This window comes from Oryx dammah, unplaced genomic scaffold (genome assembly GCF_014754425.2).
Source record: "Oryx dammah isolate SB20612 unplaced genomic scaffold, SCBI_Odam_1.1 HiC_scaffold_25, whole genome shotgun sequence".
Taxonomy (NCBI): domain Eukaryota; kingdom Metazoa; phylum Chordata; class Mammalia; order Artiodactyla; family Bovidae; genus Oryx; species Oryx dammah.
In genome coordinates this window covers 28,815,858-28,841,719 of record NW_024070209.1, presented here as the reverse complement: position 1 = coordinate 28,841,719, position 25,862 = coordinate 28,815,858, and the positions used below count along the sequence as shown (strand labels likewise).

General features: G+C 50.7%; 1 protein-coding gene across 3 annotated transcripts in view; it reads right to left on the bottom strand.

Moving 5' to 3' along the window:
- TTC7A (tetratricopeptide repeat domain 7A) overlaps window positions 1–25,862 on the bottom strand; it is a 116,330-nt gene that overhangs the window by 75,197 nt on the left and 15,271 nt on the right. The window contains exons 1-3 of one of the 3 annotated variants that reach the window (XM_040224742.1): window positions 24,778–25,486; window positions 11,972–12,102; window positions 9,719–9,834 (exon numbers count right to left, since the gene is read on the bottom strand). Coding sequence is in view for 2 of the 3 variants with exons in the window: in XM_040224739.1 (XP_040080673.1) it covers window positions 9,719–9,834; window positions 11,972–12,102 (247 nt within the window). In the remaining variant the exon portion in view is untranslated. Of the gene's footprint in view, window positions 1–9,718; window positions 9,835–11,971; window positions 12,103–15,505; window positions 15,874–24,777; window positions 25,487–25,862 lie in introns of those variants that run through there. The other 2 variants (XM_040224739.1, XM_040224741.1) reach the window with 2 other exon arrangements.

Genomic DNA, 25,862 nt, shown 5'->3' with positions numbered 1-25,862 from the left:
GATGTGCGTGCAGGCATGGGTCAATGGAAACAACCTGTCTTAGAGCAGCCTGCAAGTGGGCCACACAAGGAGGTGGCAAGCTCCCCGGGGCCCCTCGTCAGCAGCAAGCAGTAGGGAGGATTTTGCAAAGCACTTTATCTCATCCAGCCTTTGCAACTTCTAATGAGGTTGGTGAGGGAAGCTTTGTATTCCCGGGCACCAGCTCAATGCTTGGAACACAGGAGGCACTCAAGAAATTATTGTGGAATAAATCCATCCTCATTTTCCAAGGGGAAGATTAAAGCCCTGAAGACGCCTGCCTTTTCAGGCCATCACTCACCCAATGGAAAAGGTGGGCTCCCTGCAGGCACCAAGGGATTCAGATTTCACCCCCTTCTAGCTAACCAGACCCTCCAGAAAGACAACAGTGTTCTGACTTGGCATAGTTACACTTCCCTTTCCTGGCTATCTGAACTCCAGGACTCCCTCGACTAAGTCTTTTCAAAGGGTTCACTGCATACCAAGTACCTGGATATTGTCCGACTTGATGGACATGAGTTTGAGCAAGCTCTGGGAGTTGGTAATGGACAGGGAAGCCTGGAGTGCCGCAGTCCATGGGGTCGCAAAGAGTTGGACGCGACTGAACTGAACTGAACTGAACTGAACTGAATCCTGTTCTCAACAGGCATCCAACTAATACGGGGGAATGAATTAAGAGACTGAATGATGAATGAATAGCTCATTTATGGGCTTGCACGTAAGGTGCTCATGGTCTATAAATTTAGCCACGCCCCTGATTTATTCAAGAGCTTAGCAAAATATTTTGCATACAGTAGGGTGCTCAACAAATTTTCTTGAGGGGGAGAATGAGAAGCAGGGAATGAGAAAATACATGGAATCCCACTGAATGGAACCTAAACAGGCTCTGGTATGCATGGCCCAGGCCGGAAGTCTCCATTTCAGGGCCAGCACTGCTAATCATGTATGAGAGGTTTCTGGTCAAAGACTCAGAAATGCATAGCCAGGCCCCAACAGCTGGAGGACTGAACCAGAAGGCAGGGTCAGGTGAAGTTCAAATGGTTATCAAGCTATTCCTTCCTGCCACAGAACCACATCATCAGTTTCAAAAACTAACGCTCTCCTCTTCACTCCCAACCCCAAAAAAAGACTGTGACATTTCCGGGCAGGGCCCTGAGGACATCCAGGCAAGGGGACCCGTCTAGCGAGGCGGGGGATGGGCGGCAGGTAAGGACGATAAGTAAAGAGTGTGCATTGAGAGAGGCTGGAAGAATGTGCCTTCTCTGATGGGCCTCAGAGTTCTCCCTTTGCCTAAAGAGGTCTCTTCCGTGACCACCAGGAGGCTCTCCTGGGTTTCTCTGTTGGGTGACTCTGCTCCCTGGATGCCCCCTTGAGCCATCTGTCTCCTGCCCTCCCCCAGCACTGCAGATACTGGGTGGCTGATGAGAATACTAAATCACTGTTGATTGGACACATCCTTCACTGGGTTATACTCAACAGCAGGCTGGGTTTTCTAAGGTACCTATACACACACACAGTAAAAGGGAGAGTGTTTTCATAAGGCTTCACAGCCTGTCAAGCCCTGCAACTCCCTTAGAAAACACACATTCCCTTCTCTATTGTTTGGTTTTGGTACAAAGAACATATATTGCTTTAGTGATTAAAAAAAAAAAAAAAAAACACAACTGAAAAGTTTTTTTAAAGAGCATGCACAAAACATTCAGCCCACCTGGTTCAACATACATAACCCAAGCTGGCTCCCAGACCTGAGCCAAGAATGGGCTCTGTACGTCTAGGGAGGAGGAAGGGAAAAAAAAAACACTCCAAGGAGAAAATGGCCCCTTGCCCACTGTGGGGGAAGGAGCCAAGTTAGCTCACATTCTTTTCTTGGGAGATGCTCAGAGACCCAGTTCTAGTGAGGTCAGGGTCATCAACAGTTTCCCTGGCATTGCACCACCCTCAGCTACCCCCTGCTGCTTCACTCCTGGAACTGCTCCATGCAAAGGAGAACCAAGCCTCCCCCACAGCCAAGACCCTGGGCTCACCAACCCCCAACTGAGAGACGCCTCCTCCTGGCAGTTGGCATCCGCAGAACTGCCTGAGGTGAGGCTCCAACCAGAGTCCACGGCTGCCCTCTGGTGGCAGCGAGGGGGAAGTGGAACCCAGGTATCCCAGGTCCCTGCCCCTTGGGAGGGGCCTTCAACTCTGGACTTTCGGGCCAGCACTTTCAGTCGCAGGTCAATTAGGAACTCTGCCATCAGTCACAGAGCAAGGGGCAGGAGTCAGCTGGGGAAATTAACTGCAGGATCAATAGGGCAAGGCCCTTGGAAAAAATGAGTGTTCCTCAGACACTGAATGAGTAAGCGGGCAGCATGAGGGAGGCCCAGGCCTCAGTGAAGCTCAGGATTAAAGGAGAAGCACTGTCTGGAGGCCAAGCAAACGCCACTCATGCTGCACAGTGGAGAGCACCACACCCTTTAAGGTATGCAGACCCTCAACTGGAGGGATCGGTCCTCAACAAGCCAGGCCCTGGGAGCCAGCACTACTCGTGGTCATCTGGCCCCTGGGGCTGGGCACCCGGTTCTCAGCAGGCTCTCCTCTGACCCTCTGGAGCCTGGGTCCACACCACGCCCACACGGGAATGAGCCCCGGCTCTCAGAGTCCACCCCAGAGTCTGAGAAGCAGATACCACCACCTCCTCCTGTTCTTTAGGCCCTAACGAACGTCCTCTAACACCCCACAGTGCCGGAGCCCCAGGGACTCCACTCCACCCAGCCTGTCAGAACAAAGCGTCTCCCTAGAGTCCACCCTGTCCCAGGCGGCGCCCAACTCCCTGCCTTCTTTCCCTCCAGCGCAGGGCACTGTCCACCATCCACACACGGCTCCTTCAGCTCCCGCTCAGACGTGGGCTCTGTGAGGAGGGTCCTCGTCCGGCCCGGGCAGCTGCGGGCGGCACTCAGGGGGCTCTCAGCAGCAAGCTGGGAGAGGAGCTGCTGTCTCTCCTCAGGGCTTTTCCATCTTAGCCACCTTTCCCTTATTGGGCTGTGACCTCTTTCAACACACCAAAGGGTTTCCTCCCAACCCTTCCCAAACACCCCAAGAGCCCAGGCAATGGGAGTGAATTTAACCACCAGCAAACGGCTCTAGAGCCCTTTAAAAGACTCTCCAGAGCTGCCCCGGAGACGGTGACAGGGTGTCAGGCATCTGCATCCGTCTCCCCCGACCTCCGGCCTCTGCACCCTGAGCTGAGACGGTGGTTCTCAAGTGCGGTGCCAGGCTGTGGGTGAGACAGACACAGCTCAGCACCAGGTTTGCCGGCAACATCACCTGCTGGCCTTGTGACTTTGGGCGAGTTCCTTAACCTCTCCTTCAGGAAAATGGGGATATTGCTAGTTCCAGCTTTACAGGATTACATGTGAAGGCATCAGCATTCTGCCTGACATGCAGTAAGTATTCAACAAATATTGGCAACTATCAAGAAGAAAGGTGTAAAGACATTATTCAAAGTCCACCCAGGCACCCAGGACTACCGTATCTTTGTCACATTCCAGGGTCACCTCTGGGCTGGATGAGTTCACAGGAAACAGAGAGGGAAGGACTGCGCTGCTGCCACGCATCCTGAGAACGGCTCCTCACACTCAGGCTTTCAAATGTTCGGGCTGTTCGCTGGGAGAAAAATGATGGTTCAATCCCTATTTGTCTATACGTGGGAGGCAGGGCGGAGCAGGGGCTGGGGGAGTCGGCATCCTGGCCCTAAGGACCGAAATTTGTGCTTCAGGAGGCAGAGGACAAAGACAGGGAAACAAAGTGACAGCCTCAGAAAATGAACCGAAATGACATGGGCTTTCCCGGAGGGGTGGTGGCTGGTTAATGCCTCTGCCCACAACGGCGCGCACGCACACACACACACAGCCTGAGTGCGGAACACAGACAGGGCAGGAAGCAGGCCAACTCTGGGGAGGAGCAGGCCTGGTTCCGGAAGAGGAGCCACTCTCTGAGAATGTGACTCAGGGTCACAGAGTAGGAAGCGGAACCCTGACTCAGCACAGCAAGGATCAACGGGACCCTGTCCTTCTCCCACACCCCCCACAGGTGCCAAGGCTGCCCTCTGACACCCCCAAAACCTTAAGTGGCATGGGTTTCCAGGCCACTCAGATCTGAAGCTGGAACCCAGGGAGTAATGTCAAGCAACTGACTCAAGCTCATTTGAGCCCTGGCCCCAGGGGTCACATTACCTCCTTCACAGAGCACATGGTCCAGCTTGGCACACAGCATGTGCTTGATAACTGCTGGCTCTCTCCTTCCCTCCTGGCTGTCCAAGATGCTCACCTTGACCTCAACATACCAGCAGAGAAGCTGGTATGGGGAAGGGAGCAGGCAGCCCTGAGGGGTGAAGGGAAGGGGACCTCAGTGGAGAGGGAGTTAAAGTGCTCTGAATTCCATACGCCAGTGTCTTTTCATTCCCACTCTCCTCTTGGACCCTCACACCCTGGGATGCAAGACAGAGACCCCCTGTTAGAGGTGAGGGGCGGGGCAGAGGAAGAACTCACTCAGGGTCACTGAGTGGCTCCCCATTCCTTAGCCCTGCTCTGATGACCACCGACTCTTCAAACCAGAAGCTGAGACCATGCACTCCAAGTAGGGGCATACTCGCAGGAACACGTGGCAGGCTGTGAGCACCTTGGGAGTGGCCATGGGGTCGAACCTGGCTATCTGCTGTGGGCAGTGTAGCCTGGTGGTTAATGGTGCGAGGCAAGACCGGCATACACAGTCCTAGCTCTGCTCCGGACAAGTCACTTGTGTTCTCTGTGCCTCAGTTTCCCATCTGTAAAGTGGGGATGTGAGTGACAGTACTTACCCCAGAAGAGTGCTGGAAGGACGAAGTACACAAGCAAGCTCTGCACAATTCAGCACTTAATACGTGGCATATATTAGCAAGAGGGATATTTCTTATGAATGAATGAAGGGCATAGAACACTAAAATCAGAACCACCTGGGGAACTCACTGGCAGTCCAGTGGTTAGGGCTTGGCGCTTTCACTGCTGCGGCCCAGGTTCTATCCCTGGTCGGGAAATTAAGCTCCCACAAGCCATGCTGCTGCTGCTGCTGCTGCTGCTAAGTTGCTTCAGTTGTGTCCAACTCTGTGTGACCTCATAGGCGGCAGCCCACCAGGCTCCCCCGTCCCTGGGATTCTCCAGGCAAGAACACTGGAGTGGGTTGCCATTTCCTTCTCCAGTGCATGAAAGTGAAAAGTGAAAGTGAAGTTGCTCAGTCGTGTCCAACTCTTAGTGACCCCATGGACTGCAGCCTACCAGGCTCCTCCATCCATGGGATTTTCCAGGCAAGAGTACTGGAGTGGGGTGTCATCACAGCGCCGTCAAAAAGAACTGTCCCCTCTCCCAAAAATCTGCTCCTCTGCTCCACAGGGCTCCCCTACAGAAAAAGAGCACCTCTTCTCCTGTGAGAGGCCCTGACAGGAAGGAGTTCTTAAGCAGAGAGCAGGTATCAGCAAACTCTTTTCTGTAAAGGGCAAGGCAATAAATATTTTAGGATTAGCCATCCAGTCTCAAACCCAACTACTCAGTTCTGTGGGTGAGACAATATGCAAATAATGGGTGTAGCTATGTGCCAATAAAACTTTATTTGCAAAAACAGGGTGACAACAGTCTCCTACTAAAGGGAAGCAGCCAGGTGGCAGCTGCCTGAGCAGTAAAAACAGGAACTAGCCTGCCAGGCCACCATCTCACTGAAACTGAGGTTCAGTAATCAAAGAAGAACAAAAAAGCAGATGGTGGATGGAGCTACAGCAGACAGGGTGCCACCCAATGGCCCCACCTCCCTGGCCTGGTTGGTGTGAGGCACCCAGGGGCACCCAGGCCAGTACCACCCTTGGGAAGAAAACTGCCTCGGCTCTCTGGGCCTCCTGATCCTTGCATCCCAAATGGGGACATCACCACCTCCCTGGCCTACCACTTGAGAATTTTTTTTTTTTTAAGTGTAAATTTAAAGCTTGAGGCAGCAGCCCATCTAGTTGTGGAGTGTTTCTAAAAAATAATACAAATAAATGATAATGACTTTCTAAGCAGCTGTGACGAACAGGATGCTGGGCTGGGTGTTCACGTATGAGGGAAGAGCAAAGAGGGAGCCTGTGTCCCTGGCAGGGACCGTCTCCCTTTTCTTACTGTTTGGAGGACAAGACTTGTGGGGCAACCCACTGCCTCTATCAGGAGGGCGGGATAGGGAGAAGGGAGGGGGCACAGATCTCCTTCAGGGTGGGGTCCAGCTGGGGCAGGACCACCTCTCACCAGGCCCACCTCCAGCCATCTCAGCCACCTCTGCCTCTGGGGAGTGGCCTCGCCACAGCCTGCTCTGCATTCTGGGCAAGGACTCTGCTTCCTTCTCTTCCAAGTATTAAGCGCTGAAGCTCAGAGCTTCCAACACCCCAAATGGGATGTGGCTCTGATGGGACTGGAATGCCTGCTGGGTGGAAAAGCTGCCAGGGCCAGAAACCATGCCTCCATCCAGCTGATCCCCCTCAGAGTCCCACCCCAAACAAGGGCTCCATGTCAAACCAAGCTGAAAACTGTACGTGCCTTTGCCTCCTCCTGAAAATTTACCAGCTGCATTCAAGCTCCTTGGAGTTCCTACAGGGTCTGGAAAGTCTTTAACTCACTGTTTCCCAAGTGTATTTGGCCCTGGAGCGTCCCAAGTTCCCATCTAGAATCCTCAGCCCCATCCTATCTTCTGCCCCACCCAGACTCCTCCTGTCTCTGGGAATCTCCCTTCCCTCAAAGCCCAGCTCAAGGATGACTGTCCCAGCCACGCAGCCCACCAAGTCCTAAGCCCACCCACAGGTGTGGGCCTGGCCATCTTCCCCTGACCCCACAGGGAGCAACTTCATAGGGAAAAGAGATGAGCAAAGGCACAAAAGAGGCTTGTAACCAAGCCCTGAGTGGAAAACGCTGGCTACAAAGCAGCATACTATAAATTATACTGTTTTGTTGCTATTTTAAAAAAAGGAAAAAAATACACCTGTATATCTATATATAGGAAAATGTGAAAAGACACATATCAAATGTTAACAGTGATTATCTGGAGTATGGGAGCTGGAAAATTTTCTTCTGTACAGAGTCAGACTGTAAATATCTTAGGCTTGGAGTCATATAACTCTGTACTTGCTCTAACGCAGCCATAGATCTAGAAGATATGTGCACCAATGGGAGAGCCATGTTCTAAAAAACACTTTATAAGAGCAGGTGACTGGTCAAAAGGTCATAATTTGCCAGTTTCTGATCTGAAGATTGAATATGTGATTTTTAATTTGTCTATTTTATATTTTTAAGTATTTTTCAAAATTTCCACCATAAACATATTACTTATATAAACTAGGAAGGAGGGAGTAACCAATAAATTGTTCATTTTAGGGGAGGGAGGGATAAAAATTAGGTATTTGGGATTAAAATACACATACTACTATATAAAAAATAGATAACCAATAAGGACCTACTGTATAGCACAGGAAACTATAATCAATATTTTGTATTAACCTGTAAAGGAAAAGAATATAGACAAATACGTGTACATATATGTATAACTGAAGCACTTGGCTGTATACTTGAAACTAACACAACTCTGTAAATCAAACTATATTTCAATAAAATTTTTCTTAAAAAAGCTTGCACTGTGCTGTAAGAGCTTACAAAGCAGCCTCTCCCACACATCTTGGTGGGACAGGAATGGAAATCCCTACGAGGTCCAGCTGGCCATCTCTGTAGCTCAAGCAGGACTTCCCCGTAGCTCAAGCGGTAAAGAACCTGCCTGCAAGGCAGGAGACCAGGGTTTGATCCCTGGGTTGGGAAGTTCCTCTGGAGAAGGGCATGGCAACCCACTCCAGTATTCTTGCCTGGAGAATTCCATGGACAGAGAAGCCTTGTGGGCTACAGTCCATGGGGTCGCAGAGACAGACATGACTGAGCAACTAACACATACATGAGGTCTAAGCTGGCCATCTCTAGTGAAATGACCAATGCTTACCTTTTAATCCAGAATGTCCCTCTGTTAGAATCTGCCCTGTAGGTTCCCACTGAAATAATGCACCCGTACGGTTCTGTTCTGGACTCTGGCATATGCTGAAAAGAGCCCAAGTCTGGAAGTGACCTATCTGTTCCTCAGCCGGGAACTGAGTAAGCCAGTTCCCAGTAAACTGAGGACATCTGAAGTAGGACATTTGAACTACAGGGTACTACAAATACCACTCAGCAGTGCAAAGAAAAGGCAGCTCTGATGTGGAACAATCTCCAAGAGGTACATTTTAAGTGAAAAAAGGCAAATGGGAGAATATGCATTTTAAAAAGGAAGAAAATACTACAGGCACATAATCACTTAGGAACGCTGCTAACTATCTTGGAATGACACAAGAGCCTAGGAACACTGCCTACAGAGGAACCAGGAGGCAGGGGGTGGAGATGGAAGGGAAACTTCTTGTCTCCTGTACCTTTTTAATTTGGTATATGTGTAAGAGACTTCTATTCCAAAAATGTGAAAAGAATGAATAAAGTGGAATTTAACAAAATGAATCACACCAAAAAAGACACAGGGGTCTCAAAGGACTCTAGCCAGTCAGAGCAAAGAAAGCTGATCCTGACCCTATTTCCTCACCTGTGCGGAGGAGGTAACCTGTGTGGCAGGCCCACCTCCACCTGGGAGGCGTGAGAATGGCGAGGTGTTCACCCAACCTGCACAGTGACCAACTCCATTGAGCACACGAGTCCCCACTCCCCCAGGCCCCCTTGCCTGCCTGGATGTCCTCACGGCCCCAGCCCACAGTGTTTGCAGAAGGTGGTAATGAGGGACTCGGGGCACAGGAAGCCCAGATCCCTATCTGCCAGTCGTCGGCCTGGTGGAGGCCTTGAGCCCTGTAGAACCGCCAAAGACCCAATGCCACCAGCAACACACCCTCCTGGTTGGGTCGCCTCTTCCTCCATCTCCAGCACCACCCAACGCACCCCATGAAACACCACGCTGGGCCTGGCACCTAAACCCCCAGCCCCACCCCCAGCAGGTGGGAACATCTACCAGGCTCTTCACAAGGGAGGGCGCCCTTCTTAACCCCAAGGAGCAAGAGACTAAGAAAGGGGTTCTCGGCCTGTGCTTGTGCATCCCAGGCCCTCCAGTCAACACACAGGAGAATGAGCTTCTTGCCACCTCATCTGCAGGCAGTTGCACCCCCCAAAACGATGCCAAGCCTTTACTTTCACATCTCCCCTGGTATCTCACAGCCCCCTGAAAGATGGAACAAGCAGGAATTGCCTTTTCCATTATATTTTGGAAAGAATGAGGCTCAGGGAAGCAAAATGACTTCAGCTGACACTTCAGGCGACAGCAACCACAGCCAGACCGCCTGGCTCACTGTCGTTCCCTCTTCCCATACCCTGTCAGGCTCCCAGAACCTCCTCTTCTAAAGACGACCATCCCGCAACACGTGCAGGCTTCACTGCTTCAGCAGCTTCCTGAAGCCCGGCCCCGCTCCCAAGCTCTTGGGCACGCTCATCTGACAAGACGGGAACAAGCCAAGCCCCCGCCCCCCGCCCCGCTGTCCTCTCCAGGGAGTCCACACACACATGTCCAAGAGACAAGGGGGACCTGATTCAGCGAGACCAATGTGAACAGCTCCCAGGACGGGAAGAAATGACCGGGTCCTGCTCTTCTGCCGGCAACCTACCCCTTCTTCAAGTGCGTCACATAAGCGCTCTGGAGGGCGGCTTCCAGGAAGTAGGTGAGCTCGTAGTCGACTGGGTGCGAGCCTTTCAGGTGCCGGGATGTGGTGTTACTTGTGACCTAGCAAGGGGGACACAGAGAGAGCTGCTGTCTGCAGGTTCCAAGGCTGAGGGGCTGGGGCCAGGGTCAGCCCAGGCAGGGGCAGCAGCTCCAGCACCTCCCAAGCCCCCAGGCGCCTCAGGGACACGTAGCGCAGTATTCAGACCAAACGCAACCTGATCTGCTTCCACTTAGAATAAGTCTACAATATAATACCTTCCAGCAATATTAACTATTCACATGAAATGTTACAGGAGTATCTAAGGGAACACAGAGACTAGCAATGGTTATGGAAGAACCTCAGCATCCTCTATTTAAACTGAGTGGATGGTTTCCTACCCACTAAGTATTACCTTGTATGATTTGAAGACAGACTACATGTCATTTTATTATCCTCTGTCAATCTACAATATATTAGACCAATGCTTTATCTAAAATGCTTTGATTTTGTATACCTTGACAAATTTTACTACCCTATGTAATAAATGTGTATTTTTGTGCTTGGAGAAACTGTTGCTAAATTTTAAAGTTGTTTGGTTTTAAAGGCATTGATAAGGGATATGTATGAAGTCCATGCTGTCTGTCAAATAAAACACTACCCTTCAGAAAAAATAAATAAATAAAATAAGTCTAAACCATTCTCTGCATGCAAATGCCGGATGCCCACAACAGCCCTCCAACACTGGTTTTATTTGCACTTCAGAGGAAACTGAGGCTCAGAAAGTGCCTGAGAACACAAAGCTGGCTTGAGCCATGATTGCAGACTCAAGTCTGGCCAGCTACACATTCCGGGCTGTGTATTTATTGGTACCTTCATTCAACAAGCACTCAAGTGGCTACCAAATGCCGGGCACTGCACTGTCCTGTCACACCTCAGAACAGCTGGATGGCTGACCCTGGGTCTCTGGGGAAGCTGAGGAACAGCTATATTATTAACTGAGCTGTCACTTAAGCTCAGCTCTGGGAGGGCCTGCCTTCACTATGCCACCTCCCTCTCTGATCCAAGGGGAAAAAAAAGTAACAAGCCATCCACCCTATTTTTCAAAAACTGACGTAGGTTTAAGAAGGATTCTTAGTTCCTCAGAGGTTGGGGCTGGATCTTAGAAGGCATACCCAGTCTTGCCGAGAATGCACAGGGTTCCATGGCCTGCCCTCCCTGGACCCACATAACCAGTTATCGAGGCCCATCTGTGAGCCCAGAGTCCCCGGGGTGCTGATTCCAGCCCCGAACACCATTACAGCTCATCGCCTACATGGTCCCCTTTACAGAGTCCAAAGGCCAGGCTTCTACTGAATGGGTGACTTTCTCTTTTTCCTGAATGCTTCCTCCAAACCATATGTAATTCAAATGTGAAGAGCTTCTAAAACACTGCATGTGACCTTGGCAGAGGTCAACTCAAGTCTCCACGTGGACCTGTGCCAGTGAATACACTCGAGTCCTGTTTCTGCAGCCTTAAGAATGGGCCTCTTCCCCACCAGGGGATCCAGTAAGGGACTCCCAGGGCACCTGGAGTTGAGAAGAGTGTCTACAAGGACTAGCCTGACTGCACCCCTCCAAGGGGAGTGGGTGATGTTGACCAGTCGCTAAGTCACGTTCAACTCTTTGAGACCCCATGGACTGTAGCCCCCCAGGCTCCTGTGTCTATGGGGGTATTTCCCAGGCAAGAATACTGGAGTGGGTTGTCATTTTCTTCTCCAGGGGATCTTCCTGACCCAGGATTGAATCTGTGGTGGATTCTTTACAACTGAGCCACCCAGGAAAGCCCTCCAAGGGGAGAGGAGTGGGCAAATAGACTAACCTAAGCCTCATCTATAATACGTACTTCATAGAGCTGTTGTGAGGTCTGTCTCAAACAGGGCTGTCAAATTTGGTCATACGAGCTGAGCTCATCAAGGAATTTGCCGGCTCCCCATAGACAGCGTGGACTCTTCTATTTATTAAAACTGTTTTCTGGCAGTAAAGGGGTCTCATGCTAACAGGATCAGGATACTATAAGGAGTTTCCAGAGCATCTTAAGGATGGGTGCAGGGCCCTCTTTTCTAATTTGCACAAGCATAACCTATGGGGTCAGTTGGCGGGGCTGGAGGGCTGGGTGGTGCACATACACGTGCTCAGCAGAGGGCAGTGATGACGACGGGGTTGTCGTTTCCCGCTTACCTTCTCCAGTTCCTGCAGGAACACCTGAGCGATCCAGGAGGCTCTCTCAAAACAGGCGATCACTTCCTCCTCCCTCTCAGTCAGGCGGGGGCGGGAAGCAATGGAGTTGGGCAGGCGTTCCAGGGAGAGGCCTGCAGGAGGAGGGGCGCACTTCGGACCTGCCCTGCTTGAAGGTGGGGGCGCCCAACTCCAGGCCCCTCTCAGGGGCCCAGGGTGGCCTCATCTGAGACTCCGGAGCAGCCAGTGGGAAGCAGAGGTCCGGGGAGTGGGGGGGAGGGCCTAAAGCAAGAATGGTATTAGCAGCGGCTGGCATCAAGCAGCGGGCAGACAGCAGGCACCGTGCCCCATGTGGGGAACCACACTGGTGGTACCCGCATGCCCAACTCCTGCCTGGCCTTCCAGACAGCACTCCACAAAGCAATCCTGACCCCTCCCCAGGCACTCACCATGTCTACATCCTGAAGCGGTTACTTACTTCCAACTCTTCTCTCCCCCAGTAGTTCAACTTGAGCAAATGTCTCTTTGAACTGTATCAGTGCCACAGTCCTTGCGCATGGTAGATGCTCGATTACACAGCACTTACACACAGACCTCTTGAGGAACCAACCAATCTCTACCCTGCCTACATTACACGCTCAGGTCCTACGTGCCTGCAGGAGAATCTGCTGTTTTTGTGTCCCTGGCATTCACTTCCCATTCTTTCAGCAGCAGCACCTCACTTTCCCTTTGAGTGTCCATCCCGCAGCCTCAGCCCCCATGGTTCACAGGGTAAAGACCCCATCCCACCTCCGGGGCAGGCACGTGATCCAGGCTGACTTATCATCAAGCCCACAGTGATTGGCTAGGGTGTGCACGTGGCCAGGTGGGGCCAAGAGGACCCGATCCCAGAATTCTCATCCCTTCCACTGGGCTTGTTAAGCTGCTAAGAGGTCAGACTGGAAATGTTAGGGAAAGCTGACCTTAAAACGAAGCTACATAACGTGAATGTCATTAACATGATGGTACACTTGAAAACGGTTAAGATGGTATATTTTATACATGTGTGTTTTCTTACCAAAATTTAAATATAAGAAAAGTGAAGTGAAAGTGAAGTCGCTCAGTCGTGTCCAACTCTTTGCAACCCCGTGGACTGTAGCCCACCAGGCTCCTCTGTCCATGAGATCCTCCAGGCAAGAATACTGGAGTGGGTTGCCATTTCCTTCTCCAGGGGATCTTCCCAACCCAGGGATCGAACCCAGGTCTCCTGCATTGCAGGCAGACACTTTAGTCAAAACAAAAACAAAAATCCCGAAACTATAAGAAACCAGGAAGAGAAAGCTGTGAAGGAAAACAACTATATTTTTATCTGTTGTTGTTTTAAGACAGGAAAAAGACTGACTAAACTCTTAGTCATTAAAAAAAAAAAAAAAATGAAGTCTACACAGAGCAGAGATGAGACTTGATGGTAAAGGGTAGATTCCTAAAGAGTTTGAACACCTTGCCTGAAGAACTACACCCTGAAAACTTCCAATGTATGCACCAATAAATCACTTCCCCTACTTCTCCCTCGAGGCAGGGGAGGGGTCAAAGTCTGCTTAAATTGTACTCCTGATAACTGCAACTCACAGTCCTGACTAGAGAGAGCCGTCCTAGATGGCGGTTCTCAGTGGGCAGAACTCAGATCGTTCTCATCTTTGTGCCCACACAGTATGTGACGTGTAGTAGGTGTTCAAGATGAACTGACTGAAGGAAGGGATAAGAAGAGAATCCTCAACTCTCTGCCTTTGGCCCTAACATCCAACTGATGACCACTTAACATTTCAAACCTCCTCTCCCCTCCCCCTCTTTTATCTCCTTATTTCGGGCTTTATCTCTTGAGTAGATAAAGAGAGAAATTGCCTTCCTGTCTCCTGCAGCTCACAGTTCTGCCTCCAGGCTCTCATCCATCCTGCTCATGGCTCCCAGGGTGATCCTCTAAAACTCGACTGCTTACAACCCCTCCAAGGGTCCCTGCTGCTATAGCACAAGGTCCAAACTCGGACTCTCTGTACCACACCCTCCAAGGTTCATCCCTGTCAACTCCCTAGCCTTGTCTCTCATCACACATTATAGCTTAAATGTTTGTGTTCCCTTAAAAGTCCAATGTTGAAAACCTAAAGCCCAAGGTGATGATATGAGGAGGCTAGCCTTGGGGAAGTGATTAAGTCTGTGGAGACCCCAGAGAGCTCCCTCATTTGTTCCATCGTGTGAGCACACAGCAAGATGTTGGCAGCCTGCAATCTGGTTCAGCAGTAAAGAACCCATCTGCCAATGCAGGAGACACACGTTTGATGCCCGGGTCACGAAGATCCCCTGGCGAAGAGAATGGCAACCCACCCCAGTAATCTTGCCTGGAGAATCCCATGGACAGAGGAGCTTGGCAGGCTACAGTCAGGGGTCTCAAAGAGCCAGACACAACTTAGCAACTAAAATCAATAACAAACAATCTGGAAGAACGGCCTCACCAGAACCTGATCTTGATTTTAGACTTCCAGCCTCTAGGACTATGAGAAACAAGTGTCTGTGGGGTACAAGCCAGCCAGTCTGTGGTGCTTTGTTCTAAGCCTGAGCTGACTAGGACACCAGACTTGCTGCACCCACACCCAGCCTCTGCTCCCAGATGCCGACTGCTCAGACTGCTGCTCTTGCCTGGAATGCAAGGACCCCCAAAGTCCACCCAAAATTACAGCTCACCTTCTGCCCCACCGAGTGCCACCTCCTCTGTGGAGCCCCTCCTGATACACCCTGGTATAACCAACCACCTCTCCTGGTCTACACTTTACATATTTCAGCCCCACCATTTTTTATACTTATTTATTTGTGCACATGTTTGCTCAGCCAGACTGTAGGCTCCTTAAAGGCACAGACCTCATTACGTTCCCCTTTCTACAACCTGGCACACAGTAGGCACTATGCAAGCACTGGCTGGCTGAACAAACGACAAGCCCGATCATGTCTGACAAAGTACAGAGTACTCTACAAACACAAGGTAAGGAATTACTGCTTTTCTTGGCTAGATGTCAACCCATATCGATTCAGTGACCTTGCCCTCTGCCAGGATGGGGTGTGAACTGGTTCAAAGGTCGGGGTGCCTCAGTCTGGGAAAGGCTGGGCACAGGCCGTGAAGGCCCTTGCTCAACACAAAGACTCAGTTACCAGGTCACCAAGTGTCAAAATGCCTCTTGCCAAATGACTCAGAACCAGGAGAGGACTGAAGGGGGAGGAGGAAAAGAGGGTGAGCTGGAGGAGACGCAACCAGAAGGCAGAAGGCGGCAGGTCCCCTACATCACTGTTAGTGCTGGCCAGCCTCTTCTCTCGAGACCCATGGCCAATGCTCCCTGAAGGACGGCAGGACACAGAAACTTTTCACACCTAGCCTGGAAGCCAAGCGCAGATGGCTGGAGGGCACAGCCAACTCCAGAAGACACAGAGAGGGTCTGCTTCCACACATCCTGCGCCCGCCCTCCCCGCCCCGGGCCAGAGATATGCCACTGGTTGGGTTCCCTACTGCCCTACCTCTGGGCCCAGAACTGGGATGGGTGATGTCAGCTGCCTGGCAGGTTCAGGCTGCCAGTTCCAAGACCCCGGTGGGCTGGCCGCAACAAAGCATCTGTCTGTGGGGCCGCCACCTTCCCTGCGCTTCATCCGTTCCTTCAGCTCCTAGCAGGGGCCTCTCCACTGTGCTTCTTGGAGAATTCTAAATCCATCCTCCTTGGAAGCTCACAGCGAAACCACCTCTTCCCTGAAGGCTTCGGAAGTCTCTCGACTCCAGAACCAGCAGAACGTTTTAGCTGCGTCTCCTCTGCGTGTGCCCTTCCCCTACACTGTAACTTTCCTGTCTGCCTATTTCGGGTTGATCTTTGCACGCAGCGAGAGCAAGACCTGGGGTTCATGGAATGGAAGGATGCGTAGAGGAATGTGCACGTTCACTCAGGCAGAGTGCAGAGCCTGGTGAAGCTTCTCCCTCTCTAAAAAACAGTTCATGCTGAATTTATAAATAAACCGTAGTATATTTATACAATGGAATACTACTCAGAAATAAACAACACAGATGAATCTCTCAGAACTTATAATTGTGCAGAAGAAGCCTGATATCAAAAACTACAGGCTCTATGATTTCAGCTATATGTCATTCTAAACAAGAGCAAAATTAATACCTGTATTAATAGAAAAGAAGCAATCATTGCCTGGGGTGGGATTGGGGAAGGGACCAATAGGCAAAGGACCTGAGGGAATTTTATGGGGTGATGGAAATGTTCTTTGTCTTTATTGGGCTGTTGGTTAGATGGGTATCTACATTTGCCAAATTCGTCAGATTACACACTCAAGACCTAGGAACTGTATAAAAATATATCTAAAAACAATAAAAATATTCCTCTTTTAAAGGAAGCAATGACTCTAGGGAACTAATGAAGATCAAATTAGAGGGGATATAGTCATTGAAGTGGTGGTGTATGAAATAATTTCCAACATACAGAAAACCAAAAAGCTTCCTGGAGCTCCTCCTAGTGAGAGTCATGGTCCAATTACTGAGTTCTGTCCATAAAAAAAGGCTTCTTTGCCTTATATTTGCTCTTTGATTCATATAAAGGTCCATTTTCCTGTCTATGATTATCTAATGGGAAATATACCAGGGACTCCAGGCCTCGAGTTTCTTCACCCTCTGCCCTGTGTGTGAGACCACATTAGGTCCAAGACGGAGACAGGCTGCTCCTGAGCCTGCCCCCAACAGATCCCAGTGGATCCCAGCCGTGTCAGTGTCAAGAAGCCAGGGGCTACCAGGAAGCACTGGGTACTATCTCCTGAATTTCCACTAGCAGAGGGGTCTTTCTGTGAAAACACCCTGTCCTATGAGAAAGGGGAGTTCCTCTTTCAAGAAGAACCCTTGCTTTCTCATGAACTCCAAACTTTCCGTTTGGAGGCAAACTGACCCTGGCACAGCCCTGGGCTCAACACACAGGCTGGCCCTGGCCTCATCAGTCTGAGTGACTCACCCCATCCTGGACAGCAGTTCTTCCAAGAAGCCCCACCCCTGGAGCCTGGGGTTCTGGATGTGGAGATGGAGAACGCGACGCTTTCTGTAGTGGAACTTTCCAGATATGTGGAGCCCTCCTTCCTGCCTACCCAGCTGGTCAAAGAGTACAGGGCACGCAAGAAGGGCACACCCCATGGAGGCGGAGGATGGGAGACATGAAGACATGCCAGGGACTGCTCCAGCCCTCAGAGAGGAAGCCTCAAGGCCAGGCTGGGAAGAGCTCTCACAAATCACACTCAACAGCAGACAACTGTGGGAATACAAGATGGTACAGCTCGCTCATTCCTCAGAAGATTAAAAACAGAATTACCATATGACCCAGCAACTTTACTTCTGGGTATATACACAAAAGAATTGAAAAAAAGGTCTAGAAGCGATATTGTACACTTATGATCATAGCAACAGTATTCACAATAGCAAAAAGGCAGAAGCAACCCAAGTGTCTATTGATGGATAGATAAAGAAAATGTAAGATACATATACAGTGGGTTATTATTCAGCCTTAAGACAAGGAGATCCTGTCATATGCAACAACACAGATGAACCTTAGGGATATTATGCTAAGTGAAATAAGCCAGTCACAGAAGACAAAGTCTGTTTGATTCCACTTCTACAGGGCACCTACAGTAGTCAAATCAAGGACGGAAAGTAGAATGGGGACTGCAAGGGGCCGGGGGAGGCGAATGGAAAGCTGTTTACTGGACGCAGAGTTTCAATTTTGCAAGATAAAGTGTTCTGGAGATTGGTTGCACAACAACATGAATGTACTTCACACTACTGAACTGTACACTTAAAAATGGTTAAGATAATAAATTTTATGTGTATTTTACTGCAGCAGAAAGATTGTTAATGGTTAAGATGCTAAATTTTATATTTTACCAATTGAAAAAATTTAAGAAAAGAAGAGCAGCCAATTTGACTTGTATCAGTCTCTGAAAAGTGCATATACTTTGACTTCACTCTACTTCTAGAAATTTATCCTTAAAAAATAATGTATGCAAAAAAATCATAAATTTAGCTTTAAGTATATCCAGTACAGCATTGTTATAATGGAAAAAAAAAAAAAGAGAGAGAGAGACTTAACCTACAGGTTCAATAACAGGAGATAAGTTGGCTAAACTGCAATAGATTCTTGCAATGAAATGCTATGATGCTACTTTAATGTAAATATACTAGACACTAGTTTATAAAATATTAACTTCAAAAAACAAGTTACAAAACACATGAATGTATGAACTTATTTTTCTTTAAAATATAAACCTACAGGGAAAAAAGACTGGAAGAATATACCCCAAAATATTTACAGAGATCTAAGTCTCAGTTTCCCCAAACACAAAATAAGGTCGCTAACAGTGTCCACTTCATAGGTTGGCTGTGAACATTAAATCTGATGATATTCTGAAGAACAGAGCATGTACTCTCAGAAAACATTTCAAGTAATGCTCAAAATGATCTCTTAGGTAGGGGTTTAGCTCTTCCCTAGAATGACAAACAGGAAATCTAACTCAGGGAGAAGAGATTCCCTCCAACACCTCTCCACTCTAAGTGCCAGCCAGACCCAGGTCTTCCGGCTTCAACACCATCCGTCCTCTCAGCCCAGACTCCGCACGTCTTTCCTTACTTACATGACCCACCAGCGGTTCCCAAATCTCAGGCTTCTGGCCACCCATGGGGGCCTGCCTTTCACATGTGTATCTAACGGCTGAATGACAGCTTCTACCCTGGCACAGCTGGGCCACGGTGTCAGTGCTGGTTTCTCAAATGTACCCCTCTGTCCCCTGTCCACATTTCACACCCCCACCAACTACTCTTGGGGGTGGCCTCCAACGATGGAGGAATGGGCCACCAGGAGCTGATGCAGGGAGACCACACCAACTCCTTCACTTCCAGCTCCACGGTCTCCCTTCGGTGAGTCCGCCCACCTTCCTGCCCTGTTTTGTATCTCTCAACCCAGGCAGGACCTCAGTAAAGGCTTGGTGAGCACACAATGAACACACTAGCAAGACGCCCAGACTGCTCATTCGTCTCCATCTGCAGGCCAGCCTCTCCCTCCAGGGCTCACAGTCTGGGGCCAGGGCTGACCCGTTTCCCACAAGGCAGATGGCCCACGCCCCTTGAAGAAGGAAGCCAAAATAAACAGCTAATTCCTGCCATACCAGGACTAAAAAAACCCCCCAAACCAAATATCCCCACCATATCCCGCCCCAGGAGCTGCCTGGTGTTCTTTCATATTTTCAAAGTTTTCTTGCCTGGAAAAAAATCCCATGGATTGAGAAGCGGAGCAGGCTACAGTCTTTGGGAACCCTACTGAGTGATTGAGCATGCACACAGAAATGGTTACTTTTTAAAAAAAGGACATGTGTGCATAAGCTTGAACTTACACACACACACACACACACACACACACACAGCCATAAAATCCCAGGAGAGAGTAGAAGAGCTGGCGGTTTCAGAGACTGAATGAACAGAAAAAAAAATCTTGAGGAGTGAGGAAAAGATAATTCTCACAGCTACTTAATGTTTTATACATTTTTACTTTAAAATTTTCACAGCACTTTCACAATTCAGCATCATACTGCAGTATTTTGGGTGAACCAGGGCTATCTCCCTCCATGGCCAGGTCATCCTTTTATTAGCTGACCAGCAGATAAACCTCCCAGAGTAGCCTCCCTGGTGCTGGACTGCGGGCAAGAGGCAAAGGGATTGGCTTGGCTAAAGCAAAGGCACCTCTGGCTTTCAAGGGGCCCACAAGCCCAAAACGAGGCAGCAGTGACTACGGCTGTAGGGTTTCGGGCAGGACACATGGCCACAGAAATGGGGTGTCATTGCCGCAAGGGCCAGAGAACAGGAAGCAACACAGGCTGGAGGAGAGAAGGAAGCCATTTGCCAAAGAACTGCTGAGAGGTGGACAGCGACCCTGGGCCTTTCGGGGCTGAACTGGGTAAGGCTCAAGATGTCAAAAGAACAGGCCTTGAAGCATCATGTGTGTCCATGAGAACTGGGGATACCCTTAGAACTCAGATCAACAGAAAAGAGGACAGTTCGTTACGTGGATCCACAATGGCTTTGCCTAGACTACTCCAGATGGACCCAGACAGGGTGCTGGCCAACAGACGAGCCCAATTTTATGGGAAACAGGCTCTGCCACACCTCATGGTATGGCCACCTAGGGCCAAAGTTCTGGAACACCAGCAAAAGGGATACCACAAGCCTTCCTGCCAGGTTCTCGATGCCCCCTCATTTCCCAGTCCCTCCCACACACTCTCTTAGTTCCAGAAAGGTATGACTATACCCTGCTCCAAATAAGTCACTTCCATTTCCCCAGGGCCTCCCTCTGGATTTTTCCTTTACCTAGAAGGCACCTCTTCCATCCATCTGCAGCTAATCCATCCTAAAGTTCAGCCTCACGTGCCAGCTCACCTGGAAAGGCCCCCCAACTTGCTAGGTCTCACTCACTTCCCTCTCTGCAACAGAGTGGGTCAAACAAGTTCTCCCTGGGCATCAGTGATTCTCCTACTTGGAGCTGAGGAGCTGTAGCCCCCAAGGGGATTCAAAGACCGACCCTCTCACCCCCACCAAGATGTCAAGGCAGAGCAGCCCACAGAACTGGGGGCAGCCACATGGCCAGGACACCACGGCCAGGCAGCAAGTCTGGCATCTTGCCCAGCAGGCCATGGGATTACAGACCAGCCACCACTGGGTGTTCCCGTTTCCTGCTTTTCCCAAATGGTGGACTTCACTGACACTACAGCCTGCTGATGCACAAGCAGGGCCGGAAAGAGTGGCACTAGGTGGCTTATGACTCACCAGTGCTGGGATGGCCACTGCATGCTGTGGGCCTCCTCCAGAGTGGCTGCTTCTCCCCGGGCACAGCACACCAGCAGCAGGCTTTGCTCACCTACCTGCCACTCCTCTGAGAGGAGGGAACCGAGTTGTCCATCATGGCACCCCCAGCAGGCACTTGCTGACTCAACTGCTGGCAAATTTTACTCTCTCCAGTGGGAGCTGGGCCAGGGGTACAATGACAAGACCCCAGACCCCTGGCAGGAGAAGCAAACTGACCTCTAACTGGGGAGACTGGGCCAAGGTCCAAATGAGCTTGACAGAGGGAGAGAATGCTGTAGTCTGCAGCTACAATCAGGGGGATCTCCTGGAGAAAGAGGCACCTGAACTGTGTCTGGAAGAAAGTGTTGGCGCTACCTACATGTAGAGGAACAAAAATGGGGTTGGTTGGCGAGGACAGTGGCCCAAGAAAAGGTGAAGGGACAGAACTTTCTAGATCATGTTGAGCACCAGGAGTGACCTCATTTATCAGAAACATGTGGTCCGGGAAGGGAAGGGAGAAGAGGGAGAGAAGGCTAGGAATGTTGAAGAAAGGACCCTCTATCCTCAATGGGCTTCAAGTTTCGTAGGAAGACAAGCCGACAGCCAAGAGCACACAGAATCAAACCAGCAGGGCTCTGCGAAGATGGGCAGTACTGAGGACAGGTCTTCTGAGAAGAGCCTCGACACCAAATTCTTCTAGATCATCTTTAATGCAAAGTAAATGGAAGATGTTTCCCCCAAACCAACCAGAATGGGATCAAAAGGAGGTGTCTATTCATGCACCTCTGTGTTCACAGCAGCACTGTTCACAATAGCCAGGACATGGAGACAACCTAAATGCCCATCACAGATGAACGGATAAGGAAGACGCAGAACACACATATTAATATGACAGAATATTAGTCAGCCATGGGAGCTTGGGAGACAACCACCGGCCACCAGTCCAAGCTCTGCTACTCATAGGCTGCACAACTGTGGACAAGCCTCAGTTTCTGCATCCAAAGAGTGAGCATAAAAACTCCCTTCCATTCTAGAGATGAGCTGAAGGTCAATCCACCAGCCAACAAATGTTTATTAAACCAGAGTTCCAGGGCATTGTTTCTCAAACTGTAAGGTGTATACACATTACCTGGGGATGCTGTGAAAAATGCAGGTTCTGATTCAGTACATCTGGTGTGGGGCCTGAGTCTACACTTCCAATAAGGTCCTGGGTGGTGCATGAACTGTGCAGCCCCATGCCCTGCCCCCATCATACTCTCAGGGTCCAGCGCGGGAGGGCCCACGCCTCACGTTTCTGGGTATACCACAAAGTCATAACCAGAGAAGCTTGGAAGACTAGGGGAGGAGGGACCAACTCGGGGACTGCGACAGGCAGGGACAGGGCCCTCAGCTCCATCCGGGGCCAGCAGGGGACTTGGGAGCAGCTGGCCACAAGATAGGCCTATTTCTGTGTGGCAGACCCATCAACTTGGCAGCCAGGAGGAGCTGGAGGACCTGGGGAGAGACCGTCCTTCCTTAAAGCCAGAGGCTTTGACAGAGCCCAGCCTACATCCTGGGGGCCCATGTGAGGTCCTAAAATCCAGTCCTCCGGTCCTGGCAGGATCAGGTCAGCCAGATCCCAGGTGTGATGTTGGGGAACAGTTCATTCAGACAGGGAAGTGAAGCTGTTTTATTTTTCTATCTTAGTGAAAAGTTTGTAGTTTTCATATTGTTTCTGATCAAATTTGACATAGACAATAACTTTTTTCCCCTTAGAGGAGTTGGAGATATGACCCTCCCCCACTCCATGCCATATACATGTATGTGCACACAAGGCTTCTTCACTTCAAGCAAGAGAAACCCACAACTGCTTCAGCTGCCCCCTCTCTCAAGCTCCTGGACGGTGTCTGAAGCCCTCCCCGAGAATCAGGAAGAAGTTTCTGTTCTCAGCCATGTCCCCCACCTTCAGAGCAAGGTCAAGTCCTGGTGAGTGACCTCCCAGAGGACACACTGCCAAGTCCCTCTGCTCTGAAGGGGAAAGCAGGTGAGCTGAGTGTGTTTTTATGTCTCTCGTGAGTGAAGAGACCCGGAGCCTGCTCTTGAGACACCCACACTTGCAGCCCCACTGAGCCTCCAGCAGGGCGCTCAGGCCCCTCCCACTAGGACACACGGCCTCGTTCCCTTTTCTCCAGCCAGGTGGGCTGCAGAACCCAACTCCCAGCCCCACAGGAAGGGACCAGGTGGAACCACAGAGCAGACGGTACAGAAGCCCGGCTGTAATGGCTTGCTCAGGCAGAGTACTGGGGAGCAGGCATGTCGGGCTTTCGCAGGAGGCCACCCAACATCTGTTGACAAAGGCTGAAAAGAGGCAGCCTGGAGGGAGGGCATTCTGGTTCACACACAAGCTAACTGATGTCCAGGTAAGTTGTTTCACTTCCGCCAGCCTTTTTCATCTGTTACCTGAGGACTGACCTGTATGATATCCATGATTCCTTTCAGTCTAGGACTGAGCAGCACCATCACAGAGTGTTTATGGGATCGGGCTGCTTGGGTTCAAATCCTGATTCTGCCAATTCCAGGGACAGCCACAAGGGTCCCTTCACCTCTTTGCTTGTAACTCCTGGTCTGCTGCTGCTGCTGCTGCTAAGTCGCTTCAGTCGTGTCTGACTCTGTGCAACCCCATAGACGGCAGCCCACCAGGCTCCACCGTCCCTGGGATTCTCCAGGCAAGAACACTGAAGTGGGTTGCCATTCCCTTCTCCAATGCATGAAAGTGAAAAGTGAAAGTGAAGTCGCTCAGTCGTGTCTGAGCCTCAGCGACCCCATGGATTGCAGCCTTCCAGGCTCCTCCATCCATGGGATTTTCCAGGCAAGAGTATTGGAGTGGGGTGTCATTGCCTTCTCCAACTCCTGGTCTAGAACATACGAATGAACAGAACATCTACTCGGTGGGTTACTGTGTAGACTGAAGGAGGGCATGCCTGCCGTGGAGTGAGGGTTTAATGAAGGTATATTGCTGTTTGCTGAACTCTGGGGCATGCTGCCGCCACCATTCTGCTTACAGACTGAATGTTTGTGGGCCTCAAGTTCATCCATTGGAGCACCAACCGAAATGGGGTTTTGGAGGTAACTAGGGTTAGATGAGGTCATGAGGGTGGGGGCTTGATGATGGGATTAGAGCTTTTATAAGAAGGTGAAGAGATCTCTCCAGGAGCCCACAGGGAGGAGAGGTCACATGAGGACACATCGAGAAGGCAGCCACCCACCACCCAAGGATTGAGCCCCCACCAGACACCAACGCTGCTGGTACATGGATCTTGGACTTCACAGCCTCCAGAACTGTGACAAATTCCTATTAAAGTCACCCAGTCTATGTTGGGGCTTCCCAGGTGGCTCAGTGGTAAAGAATCTGCCTGCAATGCAGGAGACTCAAGAAACAATAGCTCAATCCCTGGGTTAGGAAGATCCCCAGGAGGAGGAAGAGGCAACCCACTCCAGTTATTCTTGCCTAGGAAAGCCCATGGACAGAGGAGCTTGGTGGGATACAGTCCATGGGGTCGCAAAAGGGTCGGACACGACTGAGCGTGAGTCAATGACATTTTGCTCTGGCAGCCTGGCAGGCTAGCACAAGCCCCATGCTCACAGATGGAGTCAGGACCAATGACGAGCCATCCCCACTCCCTACTCTCTGCTGGGGAACCGTGCTGGATCCCCTAAACCCAGGAAAACCAACACCATGCACACTCTGGAGGCCATGTGCAGTCTCAAGCACACACAGGGTCAGGTGAACCTCAGCATGCCAAGCAGCAGGGTACAGGCGCTGCAACAGGACAGAGGACAGGCAGAGAGGAGGCAGGCAAGCACAAGGCCACGTGCAGTCAGTAGGGGCTGGGGAGCCAGCACAGCCAGATGATCGAGCAGCCCACGCCAGGGACACCCGGCTCCTTACCTCCCCTGCAGCACCTCTGACCACCGGGCCTGTGTTCCCCCAAGAAGCTGGAGGCGTGCTGGAAAGAGTAGAAAGCGGGAGACAGGGAGCAGTAGGTACCGAGCCAGGTCTACAGGAAAAAGTGCCAGAAAGGAGCCCTGCAGAAGGGTGTTAGGTTCGGGGAATTGGTGGCAGAAGTGGTTTCCAAATGCCAAATGAAGATCGACCCCCCAAGACCCCCCCAGCCTGTGCCAGGGGTGCAGAGAAGGGGACAAGAGAGCAATGGAGAAGACCCCACAAGACGGGCACCTGCTTCTCACAGCCCAGCACTGGGTCTGTCTGGGGTGAAAATCTCAGCAATTTCCCGGGAGGGCATTAACAGTCTCTCAATGGTGAAAGGGACCCAGGGACTCGGGGGTGGACAAACAGCTCTCAAAGGAGGCTATGCCCTGCTCAGACTAGTCAGTCCTCTGGGACCCAAAGGAGACAGATGACTGGGAGTGGGGAATCACAGTCCAAAGGCAACAGGAGGTGGAGGTTCCAATCCTGGTTCCACCACAGATCTCTGGGTAACTCTGGGTGCAGTACCTTCCCTCTCTGGGCCTCAGTTTCCCTGTATATAAGATGGCAGAATGTCCCCGTCTACAATAGAAAAGACGGTGACAAATACTCTGCCAATACCAGGCACCAAATCCCCACAGGGCCACATGTGTTTCTAGACTCTGGGGGTTGGTCTGTGCTGGAATAAAGAGAAGACTGACCATCCAAGAATCCTGGCAACGGTCTGGACAGACAGGTTCCTGTGACCCTCACTGCCACCAAGAGCCACTGCTCAGGCTCTATGACCCCAGGGTTCAAGGATCCAGGGAAGAAGGAGCTTGCAGTGCAAGGGCACTCTTTCCCCATGTGGGCATCCACAACCCCCATCATGAAATTCCTATATTACTAAGCCCATGTGCCTAGCTCCCCACCAGAACACTACACACCCTGGGAGGTGGCTCTGACCCGCCCATCGCAGGATCCCAGCACCACCCCCCTAGGCCGCTCACAGCAGGAGAGCAGCAGATACCTGAGCAATTCCAGGTTTCTCTGCCATCAAGCACCTG